The sequence below is a fragment of the Cavia porcellus genome, unplaced genomic scaffold (assembly GCF_034190915.1).
Source record: "Cavia porcellus strain 051 isolate PalLab524CR breed Dunkin Hartley unplaced genomic scaffold, mCavPor4.1 scaffold_16, whole genome shotgun sequence".
In the NCBI taxonomy this organism is placed as follows: domain Eukaryota; kingdom Metazoa; phylum Chordata; class Mammalia; order Rodentia; family Caviidae; genus Cavia; species Cavia porcellus.
Window position 1 is genome coordinate 57,552,204 of NW_026947499.1, and position 18,849 is coordinate 57,571,052.

Below are 18,849 nucleotides of genomic sequence, written 5' to 3' on the forward strand. Positions count from 1 at the left end.
CACGTGTTTTGCTTCAGCACAGGCTCCAGGCTCCTTCGCAATAGCAATGAGAAGACTGTACCACCAGGTGACGAAATGTCCAGAACCCATGTGAACCTGTGTTGCCCTTGAATCCCAGAAGCCAGGAGAGTCAAGATTTCAGAAAGGAGCATCTGATCTTCCAAACGGAAGATCCATTAGAGGCCATCATAGAGAACGCCCCGAAATGCCCCAGATCTAGAATTAGAGACCCCCTGTTGACCCCCCTCCATCCCTCCTCCGTCTGGGCTTTCCATTGTTTGAAACCCACCCACCGGCCCCAGCCATCCGCCCCGCCCGCCCGCAGCGCAAACACGCGGAGCTCCCAGAACTTCCGGCCTTTATTGTGCTAGCTGTGGTCCTAGTCTTCGTAGCCCGTGGGCAGAGGGTTGACTCGAGGATTGTGGAAGAGAGTGTGGTTGCCGTCCCCCCAGCAGTAGGGCTGTGGGGAGAGGGAGGAGGGACAGCCGCATCAGCGCGGCCCAGCCTGGGGTCCCCGCTTGGGGACGCCACCGCGCGCCCTCCAGCGCCCACCCGCTGCAGGCCCAGCCGGGTACCTTGGTGCGGATCCGCAGGTGGTGGTAGGGGATGAATTCGGGGCGCTCGCTGTGGCTCGAGTGGAGCCAGGCGTTGAGGGTGCAGAGGGCCACGCTGGGGAGCGCCAGCAGGAAGGTCAGGGTGCGCCAAGTGCGCGCTGGGCGGGAGGGGAGGCAGGTGAGAGGAGGCAAAGGCGCCCGGCCCCAGGCGACGGGGAAGGGGGCGACATCGCCAGGGGAGTCGCAGGGTCAGGCCGCAACCTCACTCACCTCCCGTCCCTCCGTGGTCCCCCTTGGCCGCGCTGGCAAAGCCCCTACTCAGGGCCCTCACAGGCAGCGCCATTGCTGCACAAGAAGCTGGGAATGGCTCTGTCCTTCCCCTCTCCTTCACTGAGGCCTGACCTCTCCTCCCTCTTTTGGAGCCAATCACCTGTTGAGCCCAGAACCGGGGTGGCTATTTTTAAGAGTCTTCTATATTTAAAATGAGGCCTAGCTGGCAGGAAAGCTTCTCCAGACAGCTGCTGTACTAGTGTCTTCTATTTTGGCAGGACAGGTTTATTGCAGGACGTACCTGAGAGGACCCATGTGGCTCTAGAGAACTGACCGGCTGCTGTCTTAGGCTCTGGGGTCTTTTGTAGGGCACTGGGAAGGGGGGTTCAGTGAGAGGGGCTCTGGCTCCCTGCCTTGAGAATAAGCCTTGAGGGAGCACAGGTGTAATGTTGCAGGAGGAGGAGGCCTGGGGAAAGCACAAGAGTAATGGCTGGGGCCACAGCAGGGCTGATGGTGTCCCTAGTCCCCAAGCTGTGGAGGTGGTGGGGTGCAGTTTAGAGGGGTCTCTGATCAGGATTCCTTTAATGGGTACATTTAAAGTATAATATGCTATTCTTTATTATAGTTGCAGGGAGCTATTTTATTCAATATTCTATTCCAGTGGCTGGCACATGGTACACAGGCCATTAACACATATTTATAGAATGAACTAAGTGGATTTGTTTCCAGATAGATAATATGTACCTTAATTTTTTTGAAAGTTTAAGCAATGGAAGTGTGTCAAAACTTGTGCTTTATCCCCAAGAGAGGCTGGAAAATTGGGCTTTGTTTTTTGTCTTGAGGCAGGAATTATATTGTGGGTGAGAAATCCCCAAATACAGGAATAGTATTCAAAAGATCCTGGGCAGCCACGAACCCAACAAATGTGTTCTGCAAAGTGTATTTCAACTTGAAAGATCTCACTACTTGGAGGCAATAGAAGGCGAGGCAGGCCTGCATGAATTTGATACAGAAGCAGGAAGGCTGCAAGAGTGGTGGGGAGTACATCTGCTTTATTTTTTTAGTATCCCTAACACCGAGCGTGGAACCTGACATGAAACACTTGTCCTGAAATATGTATTCAGTGAACGCTGAATTATGTTATATTGATTAACCTTTTAGAAATGGCTTTTCAGGACCATGAAATAACAAGATGCCTTGAGCTTTCATCAAAGGATAATGTACTAATATGGACTTTATTAAAAAATGAGGACGGTGCAGTTTTCTTGTGTACTGTACACATTTGAAGTACATAGTGTTTACACTCATCTTAGGAGTAGATATATTACTTACCACATCTCAATTCTCTTTATTCTCCTGCCTTCCCCTCCTCTTCCTTCCTTCTCTCTTATCTGTACATACCCTTCCCATTTGTGAAAGGTATATGGGAAAGGTACATTTTCAGGAAGGGTTTAATACTCATCCCTTCCTTGGGTCCAAACTGAACACTAACTTCCACTTAACCAATTTCTTTTCCTCTTTTCCCTCGTACCACTTTTTCCTCATTGGGTGTCAAATATTAATACATATGGCTGTGCTCCTGAGCCATAAGGGATTCTTCCTACATTTATTTGTCCCCATTTGGACTTTGGAATCACTATGGAGACAAAGCCTTACATTTACCTGGCTGAAGCACTCTGGGAGGCTGAGGCAGGAAGATTGCAAATTTAATTAAACTCAGTTTGGGCAATTTAGTGACTTACTGAGAATTTGTCTCAAAAAACAGAAAGAAAGAAAGAAAAAGAAAAAGAAGAGGTGGGGAAGAGAAAAGAAAAGAAAAAGGAAAGGCCTGTGGATCTCTGGGTGTAGCTCTGGGTGTATCCCTGGGTTCAATCCCTAGTATAAACAAAACAAAACAGGCTTCTCACAGGGTTCCCTCAAATCCCCTCCCTACTTAGCTACCAGCTTGCTTCCTGGAGAAAAGGAAATAGAGAGGGGAACTTTTACTTAAGAAGCTTCTGGGCTCCCTTTCTCCCCCAAGGTCCCTTCACAGCCATGGTGATCTCTATCAAATACTTTGCTGGGAATTCGGTCATTTGTCCTCAGCCTGGAAGCTCCCACAGGATATAACTTGCTAAGAGCTGGTGAATACCCCAGGCTGTTAGATCCCCTACCCCGTGGTCCCCATCCTGTGGCTCATTGGCCCAAGCTCCCAGACACTTAGGTTAGTCTGTGTTTTTTATGTGGATCACAGTGTATTATGGCACGGTTTCTGTACCTACCGTGTTTCATAAGTTCTCTGTCACACAGTTAATTAATTGAATTGCTGCCAAAGCTTCCTGTTTCTAGAGGTTTAGTTTGTTTTGAGAGAGAAACAAACTCACCAGTTCTTAGGTAAACTCCAATATGCAGCATCCCAACTCTGTCACACATACTTCAAAGCTGCTAGGTCCTTAGCTTGAAGCCAGCATCAAAGCCATTTTTATGAGCGGACTTAAAGAGGAAGTGAGATATAACCTTATTTGAACTAGATTGAGATGTACCAGATCTGACAGACTTTTTTTTGTTGTGGTTGTTGTTTTAAATTTTTTATTATTTTGAAGGTAATAAAATACAACAGAACAAAGCCGATTGAGACAGTGCTGTGAAATTGGTACAGAACTTCACAGCAGTTTACTGGGACAACAGTAATAGGTACCATAGTATATCTCGTTATCTTCACAATAGTTGTTCTTTCAATCAGGTATAGCAAAATCAAACAAAATACAGAACATTATAGAACTTATCAAAATGGAATATTCAATAGAGCAGAAACATTAATCAAAACAAAGCAAAACAGTGATAAAAATATTGGCCTTCACAGAGATAGTAGAAGGAAATCCCCTCTATTTGCTGTATTGCATATGATCAACCTCCCAAGAGATGCTCAGATCTCTGGCTTGCATTTGCTAACAGCGTGAGGGGGCAGGCTCATGGCCGCTCACCAGGGAGGTGAGCTGGTTTCTTGGTTTTTCCAGTGCCCAACATGGCGCAGATTTCAGGAGACACTGATAGTTTTGAGAGACTTCTGTTATCATTATCATGGTTATGTGTAACAGCAAATCTTCCATTTGTAAAAATGAATCCATGATATGGTTTTCAACTTTAACTTACCACTTTTGGTTTTTCTTTGAAGCTATAGCTTTTCTCTAAATCTTTCCCAGAAAATTTCTGATTTGTTCCCTATGTACTATGATCCATGTTTTGTTCAGAATACATTGCCTTTTTTTGTAAAGGTATCTTCAATAAACATTTTTGAATACATGCTATGGCTTTAATGAATTAAGCAATGAGTACTTGAAGGGATTTAGTATTTGTTAAAATTAATCAAATACATTTTACATTGGGATATATTGGGGATACAGCCCAAATTGCAAAAGATTTAATAGTGTTGTAGTTTTATATTCTTCTGTTTCATAATATTGTAATGTTCCACAGCAAAATAAATCTACTGCTTGCAACCTGATTTCTTTCAAATCTCTATCTGATGCTAAGGACAAGAGTTTTGACTGTACTAGACACATTCACAATATGCTTGGTGGCCACCTGACTGATGGGACCTAAAACAAGGCTACTTTTCACCAAGGACAGACTTTGAAGTGGTGACTCCTTTGCAAAACCTTTATCTGACATCCTATGTGATGCATCCACAAGCCCAACTAGTATAAAAAGGACCCTAAAATGGTGACTTATTAATCTCAGATATTTTCTAAAGCAGTATTGTGCAACCAGTAAACACTGATTATTGAAGAGTCACTGGAAGGCCTGTATGTGACACCAAACTTAACTGTCAACTTGATTGACTTGGGAGCCACCTAGAGGATCAGTAATGCACACTTCTGGGTGTGTCAGGGAGGCGTCTGGGGAGATGTGACCTTGGGGACTAGATTTGCTTCCTGGACACTTCTTCCTCTGTGGCACTGTTCCCCTGCTCTGCTTCCTGGCCACTACGAGGTAAACAGCCTTCCTCTGTGAAGCCCCTGTGTCTTATTGGTGCCCTGTAGCCAGCTGGCTAGAATAAATCACCTAAAACTATGAGCCAAATTAAATGTCTCTCACCTAAAGTATAATTGTTGGGTATTATGAGCCAGTGGCAAAAATCTGATAATGCATACACGGTACTTACTCCTATTGCTGCTGAAAATTTTGATGTGACCACCTGGAAATTTGTTTTCCATTGCTTTTCTTTGTTTACCACTACAGAAATAACCATAAAGTCATTGAATAACAAAGTAACTAGGAAGACACACATCAGATGTGGACACTTTTATGGTCACCTTGGTTAACTTCCAGGTTTGTCCACTTTGTATTGTAGAGGACAACAATGCTGAAATAAGCATGAGTGTTAGCGTAAAACTTGAGCAGTTTCCAGGCAGAGTGGCATATACCTGTAATTCCAGCACTTGGGAGGCTGAGGCAGAAGGATTACCAAGAGTTCAAGACCAGCCTGGGCTACATAGTGAGTTCAAGGCTAGCCTGAGACTCTACCTAAAAACAAGCAACATACACACACACACACACACACAACTTGAGCCACTGGAAGTAGTTCCTTTATTCAAGTGATGTTTACTAAGTATGAGTCAAACCTGTGCCAGAATTTCTGCTATGACATTCACAGTATGCTGGAGAAGCAGGAATGTCACCAGCCATTCACAGTGGTTCACAAATTCTGCTATTTAAATTTAAACACCAAATGTGATATTAGAATTTGGGCTTTAAGTGGAGGTGACGCTCAGCTGGTAGATAATAAATTTGGAAGATGTAAGAAGGAAATGGGCAATCTCTGTGGTTGAGAAAAATAAAGCATATGCAAAGATACAGAGGGGTGAAAAGATATGGTCAGTGTACAATGGAGCAAAGCCCAATTGAGGAGTCATGTATCCCCTGCTGAGGTACATTGACCCCACTCTGTTGGGGAAGGGTGGCAGCAGGCATGGATCCAGGAGATTAACACTGGATTTAGTAGTGGAGTCTGGGCCATGACAGAAGGATGGAACTGGTGGGCTGTGTGGGTAATGAACTGGAATGCAAAGATTGGAAGCAGAAGAGGGCAGTTAGGAGTCTTGTAATAATCCAAGTAAATGATGACAAGGATTCACACTGAGGACAGAGGTACTGGGAAGGGAAAGACAGTGGAACCAGAAACTTCTCAGAAGTAGAACCAATGTGATGTGGTGTCTGACTGGACTTGGGCTTGGGGTGGAGAAAGATGATTTAAGGAGGGTAGCAAACTTGGCAGCTACATGGGTGGTGATGCTATTAAAAACTTCTACATAGTTTGAATTTTCATAGGGTAACATTTTTCCCACTCCAATAACACACTGTTGAGACAACCAGTAAATAAATTAATAATACTTTTGATTTAATATTAATCCCTATTAGTGAGAGAGATATCACTTATTTATTACCCTTGTCCTTAACAACAGTATTCCCATGTTTCAGTAACTTATGTTTACCTAACATCTGCTTAAATCCTTTACTCTATAAACTGTGAAGTTTAAGGAAAAGGAAAGAGAAGGATGGGGGGAGGACAAAAACAAAAAATTAAAAAAACCCAGACCTCCTACAGAAGATTAGTAGCAAAGAAAAGACTTAAGAAGGGAGTAGGAAGCCTGTTGTGGTGGTGCATGCTTGTAATCTCAGCACTCTGGAGGCTAGGGCACAGGGATTGCAAGTTTGAACCAAGCTTGGGTAACTTGGCAAATTAATGAGATCCTGTTTCAAAAGTTGGCGTGTTGGGGAGATATAGCTCATTGTGAATACCACCCCGGGTTCAGTCTCCAGTACCACCAAAAACAAAACAAAACAGCAACAACAACAATAACCGAAACCCCAAAATGAGTATGAGTAGAGGGAGGAACTTATGGCTGATGCACAGATCTACTTGTGAAGCTACAAAACCTGCCCCCAGGACTGTACACCATACTTCCCAGAATGCATTATACGCATACATTCTTTGGTATCTGGGAAGGCTCTGGTTGAAAACCCTACCCACTTGGAGACACTGATAAGGCTTTTTCTCCAGGGTGGGTCTCGTGGTGGGAAGGAGCTTGGTGCTGCCTTCAAAGCCATACCCACACGATAGGGCTTGTCTGTGTGGTGAATCCTCTTGTGGTGACTGAGACAAGCCCATGCCCCTGTCTCCTCTGGGGCCCATCGCACTCAGCCTCCTGTGCTGCAAGGTGGGTGTTATAATGCTACCCAGTCTACTTCTAAGTTTCCCAGAAGCACTCTTGGCTCTTTAATCTCTGGTCCTCCCAAAGCCATCCCACTGAGGGTATGTACTGATGGCTGATAGGCGTGTCAGGCTGTATTTAGACATGACTCTTCTAGTACCAACCTGTCTTCCAACAGAGACACTGCTTTCAGCTCAGCATAGGTCTGCCGTCAGAAAACACAGGGTGCCATAAAAGAGATAAAATAGAACATGGGATCTTCCAAACACCAGAACATCTGAAGACACCCAAACATTTACATCAGACACCTCAAAAACTTTGCCACTGAGGTCCAAGACATCCAGAGAATTTTGACCACTGGTGTTTACTAAGATCTCCCCAGCTATTGTCCCTTGCCTTCTTTCAGGCCCTATAAAAAAGTCCACTTCTTTTTGTTTTTTACAGATAGCCTTTTTGCCCTCTGTCTGCCTGCATCCAGGAACAATAAATTACATGCCATCTTGCCTTTACACAAGCCTGCAGGTCTTGCTAATCTCTGAGCCATTCTTTACAAGGGGGATTTCTGATTAATGCCCCTGGTAATAGCAGGGTATGGTGGTTCGTCCCTGTAATCCCAGCACTTGGAAGGTTGAGGAAGGAGGATTGTTGCAAATTCGAGATCAGCGTTGGTTACAAAATGAGTTCTAAGCCAGTTTGAAATGCATAGCAAAAACCCTGTCTCAAAACAGAAAAAAAAGCCCCCTTTCTTCTAGTTAGATCAGGAATGGGCTCTGGGTAAGGCACTTGGTACCCTTAAATAAGTACACAGCTGATCATCTTTCGGGGGCACTGGTGTCAGAGGAGCTGGCCACGGGTTTGAGGAACTCCCACACTCAGAACAGGTAAACTTGGAAGCCATGCAGGCCTCTGATTCTCCAGTGGGGGTGAACTTGCAACCTAGACCTGCTGAGTCCTTGAGGTCATGAGCAAAATCGGAGGGAGGGCTGGCCGACGAGTAATGGAGAGATACAGCCATCTATGGGGGTGAAAGGTGGAGTGCGTGAGGAATCTGGGGGACGGTAGGTGTGACTGGAGGTGGGACACTGAGCAGGATGATGAGGCAGGATAGAAGAAATGAACATAAAAATGTGGCAAAGAAAATTGGAATTTTAAAATTGTGCTTTTAAGAAAAACTATAGCTTCAGGACATGAGTCCAGTTTAAATTTTTCCCCCTCCTTTTTTCAAAACACAATAATCCCGGGAAATTCCTTTCCACCTGCAAATTGGCATTTTTCGTCTATGAAGTGACCACTTCTTCTCGCCTATAACCTGTACTTCCTCCCATAGACCTCCATCCTCAAGGAAGCAGCAGCATGAGTTGGCAGCACATTTTTGTATCAGGCACATGCAGTTTAACACTGCCTTCCAGATGGATTACCTGACAGACAGTCAGAATACACACCCTAGGCCACCATCTTTAAGATACCCCAAGACCCTAATGATAGAGGGTGTATGATATAAGGATGATATAGGAACCTCCAAATAATAAAAGGGAGATATTATAACTCCTTACCTGCTAGGTGTCTGAAACACTGAGTTAATGTTCTCTAAAATCAAGGAACGAGTTCTGCAAATAACAGAGGTTAAGAGTAGGAAGAATTTGTTGAGAAAACAATAGCTTCTGTCAAAGAGGGACAGAAGGGGACCTGGAAAGTGGGTGGCCTTACTTAAGGGAGTTTAATGAAGCAAAGCCAAAGGTGAAGCAAGTTCAAATTGGGACAAAACTAAAGTCAACTAATAAGATTACAACTATAGTCACTTAGGTAATATTGATTCTATGGGGATCAAATGGGCAGGCAAGTTACATAGCAAGCACACATGGATGAAATGAAAAGTTTCTAGTAAGGAATGGGCTAGGGAGTTTTGGTCGCCCACCCAGGGTGACTGACGCCTATTTAGAATGTCAATCACTGCTGTTCATCCCTGGGAGAAGTATATGGGTGTAGTTGCTCCTCTTTTTCTTGAAGCCTGACCTTTAGTGGATGAGCCTGCAGCCACAGCTGTCTTCTGTGCTGAGAGCCCAACCCTGTCTGTAGTATTTATAACTAACTTCACTGCCTACAATACTTATAAATATTACAAATGCCAGGTCAAAATGCACCTCTTTCTCAAAGGTCTGGGTCTTTCTTTGTGTGTGTGACTTGAAAATTCTGCCTAATAAGTTCCTTTATGCTTCTTACTGATGCATTCTGAAAGTTCTTTTTCCACTATGGGAGCCATTGAACCTGTAACTTAGTTCTGTGAAGGGTGGGTTTAAGAAGCTCCCAAGACACTGTCTAGTGATAGTGGGAGGCAGAATCAGCATGGTGGCTGAGGGGCAGGATAAAGGAAGGGTGGTTGGAAATGTAAGGACCCAAGGCTCCCCATGGGTTGGAGTAAAGAGAGGGCTATTGTTTCTTGTAGTCCCAAAATGAGCCCTCCAACATGGTATCCAAAAATGGGGCAAGACATGTGTTTGAAGAAAAAGCAGCACATTTTACCTGGTACCAGGGACACAGTGTAGTTGGAGTTTGCAAAGCTGTGTAACTCGCTTAAAACTTTCACAGACTTTTTTAGAAAAAGTGCAATTACAAAGTGAATGGCTTATAGGCGTGGATCAGGAAATGGGGAAATCCTTGATCTACTAAGGAATGAGGAAGACCTTTGTTTCCCTTTGCAGAGGACAAAGGGAAACAGAGGTCTTGCAGAAATTTACAATCCTTTGTCAACTAATTTTAGCACTTAATTTTAGATAACATCTGTCCTTTGCAGAAGGTAGCAACGGTTAACATATCAATCAGGTCACCCAGGAAGACGGTGCATACAGAACAGTGTGATGGTGCTACAGGTTGTAGAAAATAGTTGCATTTGCAAAGAGAATTAACAGGTAATTTGGTCATATAACTTGGGCATTGGCAAACATAACACAAACATAACGAAGCTCTTTATGTTAGTGTATAACATTGTCATCAGAGCCCTGCATTGGTGATTGGGGCTTGTGACAAGCAACTTGGCAACTGATCTTGGTATGGAGGCTGAAGCTCTTTCCACATTGCCTGCACCTGTAAGGCTCCTTCCTTGTATGCAGGCAATTGCCTGGGTGAAGGACTCCTTCTGGCTAAAGCTATATCCACAAGTGGGAGGCACAAAGATTGGGAGGGGCAAAATAGATTGAGCAAAGGACTTGTCAGTCATGGAAGATCCAGAACACATGTGCAGAATAAGAATCCAAGCTAACTATGCAATTCCCAAACCCTGTAGGAAGGACCAATCAAAGAGTACTAACTTCAATTCTTCATTTACATCTGGCACGCCAGCCTTTGATAGGACAGTTTAGTCTGAACTCAGGCTGAGGAGCACAAGAGACAGCAGAGCCCCTCCACTATCCTTGCCACTGTGAACATTCTCAACAGCCCATTCTCGCTCTACACAGTGTATTTCTTTTATACTCTCAATAATGTAAGTCCTTTCCCACATTGCCTTGTCCAAGTCTTTGTTCAGAATACCAAGAACCTGAAAATCCTACTGATTGATCATAAATTGACCCACATTGTGATTTTTCTATACAAAATATTCTTGTTGCTTTGTGTTTGAATGCTCTATCTACTTTGAATTATCTTCCTTACCATACTTCCATTCAGATTTAACATACTTACAATGGGGCCATAATTTGTATGTGGTACATACATGACTGCACAGTGGGTGGTTTTTTTTATTAATTTTATTAGTAAAAAGACAAATAAAAGTGATTAGATCTGTTTGTACAACCAGTGGTGCACCCAATGGGACAGACCTGCATATACTGTTGGTATTCAAGCTGGTGGGAGTGTGTTAAGATGGCCATGTCTGAGGCTGACTAAAAATCTTGGTTAATAGTTTAAAATAAATCTTACCATGAAAAAATTATGGATTTAAATTTTTATTGATTTAATGTAGCACTGAAATAAATTTCCAGACTATTTAATTACTCATATTTTGAGACAGAGTCTTGCTAGGCAAAAATCTCCTTTGCAGTTTTCTGGTAAAACTGCCTTTTGTAGTTCACTCCCTCTCCGTAAAGGCTTATGATGCTGGAGTTGAAAATCCCCATTTTCTTCCACAGAAAGTAAGAACAACAATAAGGACAAGCTTATTCAAGAGGAAGCCCTCCATCGTAGAGAACATCAGGGTGTGGTGGAAAAAATAGCTCCTATACTATGAGATGTCAGTTGTGCCAAGTTTGTCTCCTGAATATTGAAGAATGAATTTTGAGGATGAAGGAGGTTAAGTGCAGCAAAGGATAAGTGAGAGACAGGAGAGAAATTTCCCAATTATTGATATTTTTCATAATATATTGTTTAGAAATCCATATACAAATGAAAAACTTTTAAGACATTTTAATGTCACCAGGCATGATGGCACACCTCTATAAGCTCAGCACTTGGGAGGGTGAGGCAGGCAGATTGCTGGGGGTTTGAGGGCAGCCTGGGCTACATGGTGAGTTCAAGACCAGCCTGGATCGCATAGTAAGACCCTGTCTCAAAAAACAAAACCAAAAATGACCAAATCTTGATTGTCAAGTTGATTGACATGAGACACACTTTAGTAAAGCACACTTCTGGGCGTGTCTGGGTGGGTCACGGGGACTACATCTGGTTTCTGGTCCCTTCCTCTGGCTCTATCAGCTTCTGGCTGTCATAAAGTCAGTAGCATTTCTCTATCATATCCCTCCAGTATGACATTTCTACATGAGCCAAAATAAATCTTTCTTTGCATATGTCAGGTATTTTGTCCTATAACCAGATGGCATAGGTCCTTGTGTTAAGTGTTCATGGAAATTAAAACTGAAGCAATGGCACAAATTTCTAGGCAGAAAATTTAATTGGAAATATTACTATAAGAACTGGATATGGTGGCAATGTGGTAATTCCAGGATGCAAGAGGCTGAGGTAGGAGAATTCCTATGAGTTCAAGCCAGCCTGACCTACATAGTGAGTTCAAGGCCAGGTTAAACTACATAGTGAGATCTTATCCAAGAAAAAAAAAAAAAAAAGATTACTATATGAAAGAAACAAAGATGGCTGCCCTAGGGAAGAGACAGAAATCAACTACTACACAGACACAGTGGCTAACAAAGGATACATTTCATTTTTGTAGGCTACCAAAGGAATGTTATAATTATTCATGGATTTTTCCCAAAAGGGACCAAGGTTTCTGGACAGGGTGAAGTCTTCTTACTTCACAGGTATGTTTGTGCGTGATCCGAGATGTGTTTAGAACTGTGCTATGTGCTCCTTCTTAGTTGAAATTTTGTGTAAATGCATTATAGTGGAGCTAAAATGAAGTTTAGGACACGTTCTCATCAGATCTGTCAATATCTTTGTCTCAGTCTCATTCAGTTTTTCCACGTACACTTACCTCCTTTTCTGTACTAAGGATTTAACCCTTAGCCTTCACACAGAACTACATTTGCAGCGTTTTTAATTTTGAGTCAGGGTAACTCTAAGTCACTAATTTGCCTGGGTAGGACTTGAATTTGAGATCCTCTTGTCTCAGCCTCCTACATGTTAGTGTCCCAGCCCGAGGGTGAGTCAACGTAGACTCTAGAGGGGGAGTGGGGATGAGAAGGGACAAAAGACTCGAAGAATGGAGACAAGACAATTCCAATCAAGACTCATTTATTCAAAGAAAGGGTAACAAATCTATAGGGTATTGGGGGAGGAGGGAGTTGGGTTCTGAGATTTCAGCAAGTAACTTAGCAACAGTGGCAAGACCGAGGATTATTTCCCGTGTATAGGCACATAAGGCGAGCTGATTAACATAATCCCTGAATGGGCCAAACAGGCTAGGCAAGGAGCTGCTACCTGTAGATATAAGGTGGCAGCCAATTACAGGGCTTCCCACGTTAGGATTACAAGTTTGCACTACCACTCCTGGCTCCTACTTGCTTATCTCAAGGACTATAGTAGCTCACCCTTTTGCTTAACTGAAGCCTGATCCCCCTGTCCCAACTGCCCAAAGTTGCAGTCACCTGTTTCTTTTTCCCTCAGGGTGCCACTTTAGTGTCCTGCCAATGTACATCTGTCTTATTCCCAGTGATACAATAAACAATTATCATAGCTATCAGAGTTTGTAGCCATGATAGGGGGTGGGCTTAACATTTCTCCCCCTGGATAGTGGTAAGTATTCCTGAAATACACACACAGATTTATGTACTTTCTTTCTTTGGCTTAGAACAAGGTAAGTGTTATGGTTTGAGTCTGGATGCCCCTCCAAAGCCTTCTCATGCAGTCAGGGAGGCAGGGTTCTAGAGTCTCTGAATGACTCATGCTCCAATGCTGGGATTATGGGAGTATCACACCCAAGTGGGTGTGGTCTATATATAATATAAGGATCAGAAAGAGTCTTCTCTCTGCAATTCTTCTGTTCTGCTATTTTTGCTTGTGCTGTTTTCTACCACGTTGGACTGTTGCCCTCTGCCATATGCCACTCTGCCTTGGAACCAGATGATTAGGGACTGAAGTCTCCACAATTGTAAGTAAACCTTTCCTTTCTTACTTCACTTTGGTTTGGTATTTTGTCTCAGCGACAAGAAAAAAGTAACCAAGACAGAGTTTATTACCATGATTATGGAGGAAACAGGTGAAAATCAAAGTGCGAAAGAGGGTGGTGCTTCTGAAGCCTGTAGGGGAGACTCCTTCTCTACCTCTTCTGGTTTCGTATGTCTCGTGGGACTCTTGACCTCCATTGCCCCATCTCTACCTCCAACAGCACACATCCTCTCTGTTATTGGGTGGAACACTCTGTACACATCTACTAGGTCTATTTGTTCACAAGTTTGATTCAGTTCTGCTATTTCTTTGCTGATTTTTTGTTTGGTTGATCTGTCTCTTTGTTTCAATGGGGTGTAAGACCCCCTGTTATAATTGTATTATTGTTTATTTAATTTTAATGTCCATTACAATTTGTCTTACATAGTTGGGTGCTCCTATATTTGGTACATATATATTTATGATTGTAATCTCTTTCTCTTGAAATTTTCTCCTAACAAGTATGTAATGACCCTTTTTGTCTCTTTTGATCATTCTTGGTTTGAAGTTCAGATTGTCTGCATACAAAATAGCTACGCTCACTTTTTATTGGATTCCTATTGCATGGAATATTGTTTTCCATTGTTTTTTAGTCTATTTTAAGTTAAATGTGTTTCTTGTACACAGGATATGGTTGGATTTTGTTTTTTAATCCTCTCTGCCTGTCTGTTTCTTCTTATTGGTGAGTTGAGACCATTTATAATGATGGATATAACTGATATGCACTGACTTATCACTGTTATGTTCTCTTCTGTTGTTGGTTTTCTACTTTTTTGTTTAATTGTTTGCCCTGCTTAGTGGTTTCCTTCTGCTGTTGTTCTTGGAATTGCAGTTATTTTTATCACTTTCTAGAGTATCTCTTAGTACTCTTTTAGTGTTGGTTTAGTGGTCATGAATTTCTTCAGTAGTTTTTTGTCATGAAGTATCTTATTTTTCCATCAATTTTGAAAGATAATTTTTGCAGGGAGATCAACCTGGGTTGGAAGTTGTTTTCTTTCAGGACTTGAAATACTTCACTCCAAGCTCTTCTTGACTTGAAGGTTTGTATTGAGAAATCTGCTGTGATTTGGATAGGCTTTCCTTTGTAGGTGATCTATTTCTTTTCTCTGACAGCTTTAAGTATTCTGCTCTTGTGCTGAATTTCTGAGATCCTAATTATTATATGTTTGGATGAAGATTTATTTTGGTCATGGCTAATTTGGCTTCTGTATGCCTATTTATCTATATATCAGATTCTTTTCCTGTGTTTGGAAAATTTTCTGCCATTGTTTCTGTAAGTAGTCTTCTTATGTCACTATGTCTGCCTTTTCATTGACACCAAGCAGTCATATTGTTTCTCTTTGCATCATCTTGCAGCTGTTGAATTGTTGCTTCCTGATTCCTTGTTATTTTTAAGAGATCTTTTCTTTGGTAGTCATAATTTTCCATCCTGTCTTCAAGTTCTGAGAGTCTATCTTCACCTTCATTCAAGTAGTTTCACTAGCTTTCAGTGGAATTTTTAATTCCCTGAATATCTCTTTGAGTCTGTTTCATGCATTCTAATTCTATCTTATGTTGTTCACTCAAGGTTTCCATCATTTTCTTATGTTCCTCTATTTTTTAAGTCTAGATCTTCTTTTTTTATTTAGAGGAAAAGAAGCAAAACAGAAAAAAGGGTAGAAATAATACAGAATTTCAAAAAAATCACTATTGATAAATTACATATTGTTATCTTAAAAGTAGTTGTTCAAGTTACAAAATCAAAACATAAAAAGTGAACAGAGAGATACATTCAACATTTCTTTCATTTGTTTGTCATTTCTTTTTTTTTAACCTGGAGGTTATTTCTGATCTGACTTCCTCTATAGCTTCATGGAGTTGTTGCTTTACTTCAGTTGCTGTCATTTCAGAAAGTTCAGTTGTGCAATTTCCAGTTTCTTCCGTTTCAGTGGTTCCTGGGTTTGTTCTCAGTGGGTGGGAGGATTGAGACTGCATCTTGCTGTTTCATTTTGTCATTTTCCTCTGGGTTCTGTGGTGCTGACAAGGCACTGTCCCAATGGATTGTACTGGGATGCTGCATTGGGCAGAGCTTCAATCCTCTGATATCCACGTGGCTAGCTGGGGTGCATCCCCAAACTGTTACCCTGGAGCCTTAGGGTGTGATGGGCAGAGCTCAAAATCTTCAGGTTCCATCAGCTAGGCTGGTCACTCCCTGATGGTTGGCCCTGGGGCTCTAGGCTGTGCAGGGCTTAGTAGCTCTGTGACCTATGAGGCTGGCTGGCTGTTACTCCAATGGATTGGGCTGGGATTCTCAGCTGGGCAGAGCTCAGATCTTCCATGCAGTTAACAGGGGTGCACCGCCAGAGTGTGGTACTGGGGCCTTATGCATGGCTGGGAGGAATTCAGAGTCTCCCAGGCCACGTGGCTAGCCAAGATGTACCTCTGGGGTATAGTGCTGGGGCCTTGCTCCTAGATGGGTGGCATTCAGAACCTTACGTATCAATTTGGAAGTATGGCCATTTTGACAATATTGGTTCTGCCTATCCAGGAATGGAATATTTTTCTCTTTTCTGATCTCTTCAATCTCATTTTTCAGAGTTTTCATTATAGAGGTCTTCACTTACGTGGTTAGGTTAATTTCTAAGTACTTAGAGTGAAGAAAACTCAATTTGTGTTGTAGTCAAGGTTTACAAGGGAATAAATTTAATGTAGGACACATAATTTATATGATTATTTAATAATATTTACCCAAAGAGTCAAATGCAGAAGAGTACAAGAGATTTGCACACTAGAGACCCAAAAAATCCACCTGAGGGTCTGGATCCTATGACATTGTCTTGCATGAGTCCTACTGAAGACCTAGAGCCCATAGTAATGTCCTCCACAAGTCCAGCTGGAGGCCTAGAGCCTACAGCAATGTCTCATGTAAATCCATATCAAGGATCTGCACTGGCAAGGCCCAAAGGTCAGTAGTGGAAGCTAGAAAGGCTGTGCCAGTAGGATGAAGGATTTGTGCCAGCAGGCTGAAGGATCTGCAAATGGAGCCAGGAAGCAATGCTCAAGGTAAGGATCAGAGCTTTCCCACAGAAAACCACAGCCATCTCAGCAACAGTGAGGGCCCGAGCTCCTCTAAGAATGAGAACAGCCGAGTTCATATCAGGAAAGCCAGCATGACAAGCTTCTCTACGAGAATCAACTGCATACCATCTGCCCTTATGCTGTTGGCAGCAATCAGTCTTCCACAGCACCATGCTGATTTAGTTCAGCTGGGCATTACAAGTTGACCTTTAGTTAATCCACCACACCCTGATAAAGGGTTTCTATAAAAAATGTATAGCATCATAGATAACGGTGAAAAAAAACTGAAAACTTTACCTAGATTAACAAGTAAAGAAAACTACCCAGTTTTGCAACTTCTATTCAGTCTTACACTGAAATTTCTAGCTAGAGCAGCTAGAAGAGAAAAAGAAATCAAAAGCATTCACATGGGAAAATAAAAGGTAAAACTATCTCCGTTCACAGATGAGATTATTTTATACATGGATGAACCTAAAGAATTCATAAGAAAACCTACTAGAGCTAATACATCCTGCAAAATTACAGTATACGAAGTAGACATTTGCATTCAAATATGAATTTGTACTCCACCTCACTTCCATATTTTAAAAATTGATTCAATTGGATCACAGACTTAAATGTAAGAACTAAAACTATAACCTAAGGTTAGACAATGTTTTCTTAGATATGACACCAAAAGTGCTAGCAACCAAGGAAACTATGTAAGAACTAGTCTCTATAACAACATAAATATTCTGTGTTTCAAAAGACATCATTATAAAGGAGAAAACAGCCAGGCATAGTGGCACATGCCTATAATCTCAGCACTCAGGAGGCTGAGGCAGGATTGCTGCAAGTTTGATGCCAGCCTGGCCTAAAAAGTGAGTTCAAACCCAGCCTGAACTGCATAGTGAAATCCTGTCTCAAAAAGAATAATACATAATAAAAAGGAGAGTAATCCCAGCACTCAGGAGGCTGAGACAGGAGGATCATTGGGCTACAAAGTGAGCTCAAGGCCAGCCTCAACTGCATTGCAAGATCTTGTCTCAAAAAAGACACAAGTAAATAAAAATAGAAAGAAGGCACCCATGTGCCCCCATGAGTGTGGACTGGATTTATGATTTTCTTCAGCCAAGAGAACATAGAGGGAATGGGGTGTTACTTCCAATGGTTGGTTATAGAAGGACTGTAGCTTCCACTTGGGTGCTGTCTCTCACTCTCTCAATCATTTGTTGGGATGCCAGTTCCTAGGTTTGTTACAAGAAGAAACTCACACAGTAAAGTATGTCTCTGGCCAACAGCCAGGGATAACATCAGGCCTTCTAACAGCTCCCCATCGAGCCTTGATATAATTGTGGCCTTGGTTGACACCTTGAATATAGCGAGAGGCACCCAACTAAACTCAGCCCAAATGCCTGACCCACAGAAATTTTGAGATAATGTTTGTTTTAATTCTCTTAAGATAAATGAGATGAGGCCATTTCTTACTGCAATTGGCTGCATATTTTGTTAAGGTCCATGAGGTAAAGGAGACATGGGGATTTTCTGTGGCAGTGTTGCAGTAGTAACAGGTACAGGGAGAAAAAGTGTTGTTTTAAACATGAAATTGAACCATGTTTGAGCCAGGCATGGTGGTGCACACCTATATCCCAGCACTCAGGAGGCTGAGGCAGGAGAATTGCCATGAGTTCAAGGCCAGCCTGAGCTACAAAGTGAGTTCAAGATCAGCCTGAACTGCATACCAGGGCCTTGTCTCAGAAAATAAAAACAAAAAAAGAAAAATAGAAAGAATTTGAACCATGTTTTTCTTTCCACATTGGGGCCTTGGTAGCTAAAGCTGATGATGAGAATGGGTTGCTAGAAATAAATAGGCTGAGATTTTATTTTAAAGAGAATAAAACCAAACAAAACAAAACAGAATAAAGCCAATCAAAATAAAATAGTGGAAATGATACAAGACTTCAAAAGAATAGGAAATCCACTACCATAATACTTCTTATCTTCAAAATACTGCCCATATCATCAGACATAATAAAATCAAACATACAACAGAATAAAACCAATTAAAAAAAGCAATGAAGGTGATACAGAATTGTAATGTAAAATGAGGTTGGTGGAAAGAGGGTGCAAAACAAACTCACCTTCACACCTTTACCTCTTACCCAAACTCAGATCCCTGGAAAACCCTGAGGAACTATTTAGCTTGG

The 18,849-nt window shown here is 42.2% G+C and overlaps 1 protein-coding gene across 1 annotated transcript; it reads right to left on the reverse strand.

The window, feature by feature from the left end:
• Positions 1-341: 341 nt before the first annotated feature.
• On the reverse strand, positions 342-995 carry LOC100719269 (cytochrome c oxidase subunit 6A2, mitochondrial). The gene is made up of 3 exons (XM_003477896.4): positions 825-995; positions 576-712; positions 342-460 (listed from the first exon to the last, which is right to left on the reverse strand). The coding sequence occupies exons 1-3, from the start codon at positions 895-897 to the stop codon at positions 380-382; spliced, it is 291 nt and encodes a 96-aa protein (XP_003477944.1). The 5' UTR covers positions 898-995; the 3' UTR covers positions 342-379.
• Positions 996-18,849: the final 17,854 nt, after the last annotated feature.

What these genes read in the sequence shown, in the direction of transcription:
- LOC100719269 (XM_003477896.4), bottom strand. Translation starts at nt 897, where the DNA reads ATGGCGCTGCCTGTGAGGGCCCTGAGTAGGGGCTTTGCCAGCGCGGCC. An exon ending in GGACCACGGAGGGACGGGAG is followed by an intron (nt 713 to 824) that starts GTGAGTGAGGTT and finishes CCTCCCGCCCAG; the next exon opens with CGCGCACTTGGCGCACCCTG. An exon ending in ACCTGCGGATCCGCACCAAG is followed by an intron (nt 461 to 575) that starts GTACCCGGCTGG and finishes CTCTCCCCACAG; the next exon opens with CCCTACTGCTGGGGGGACGG.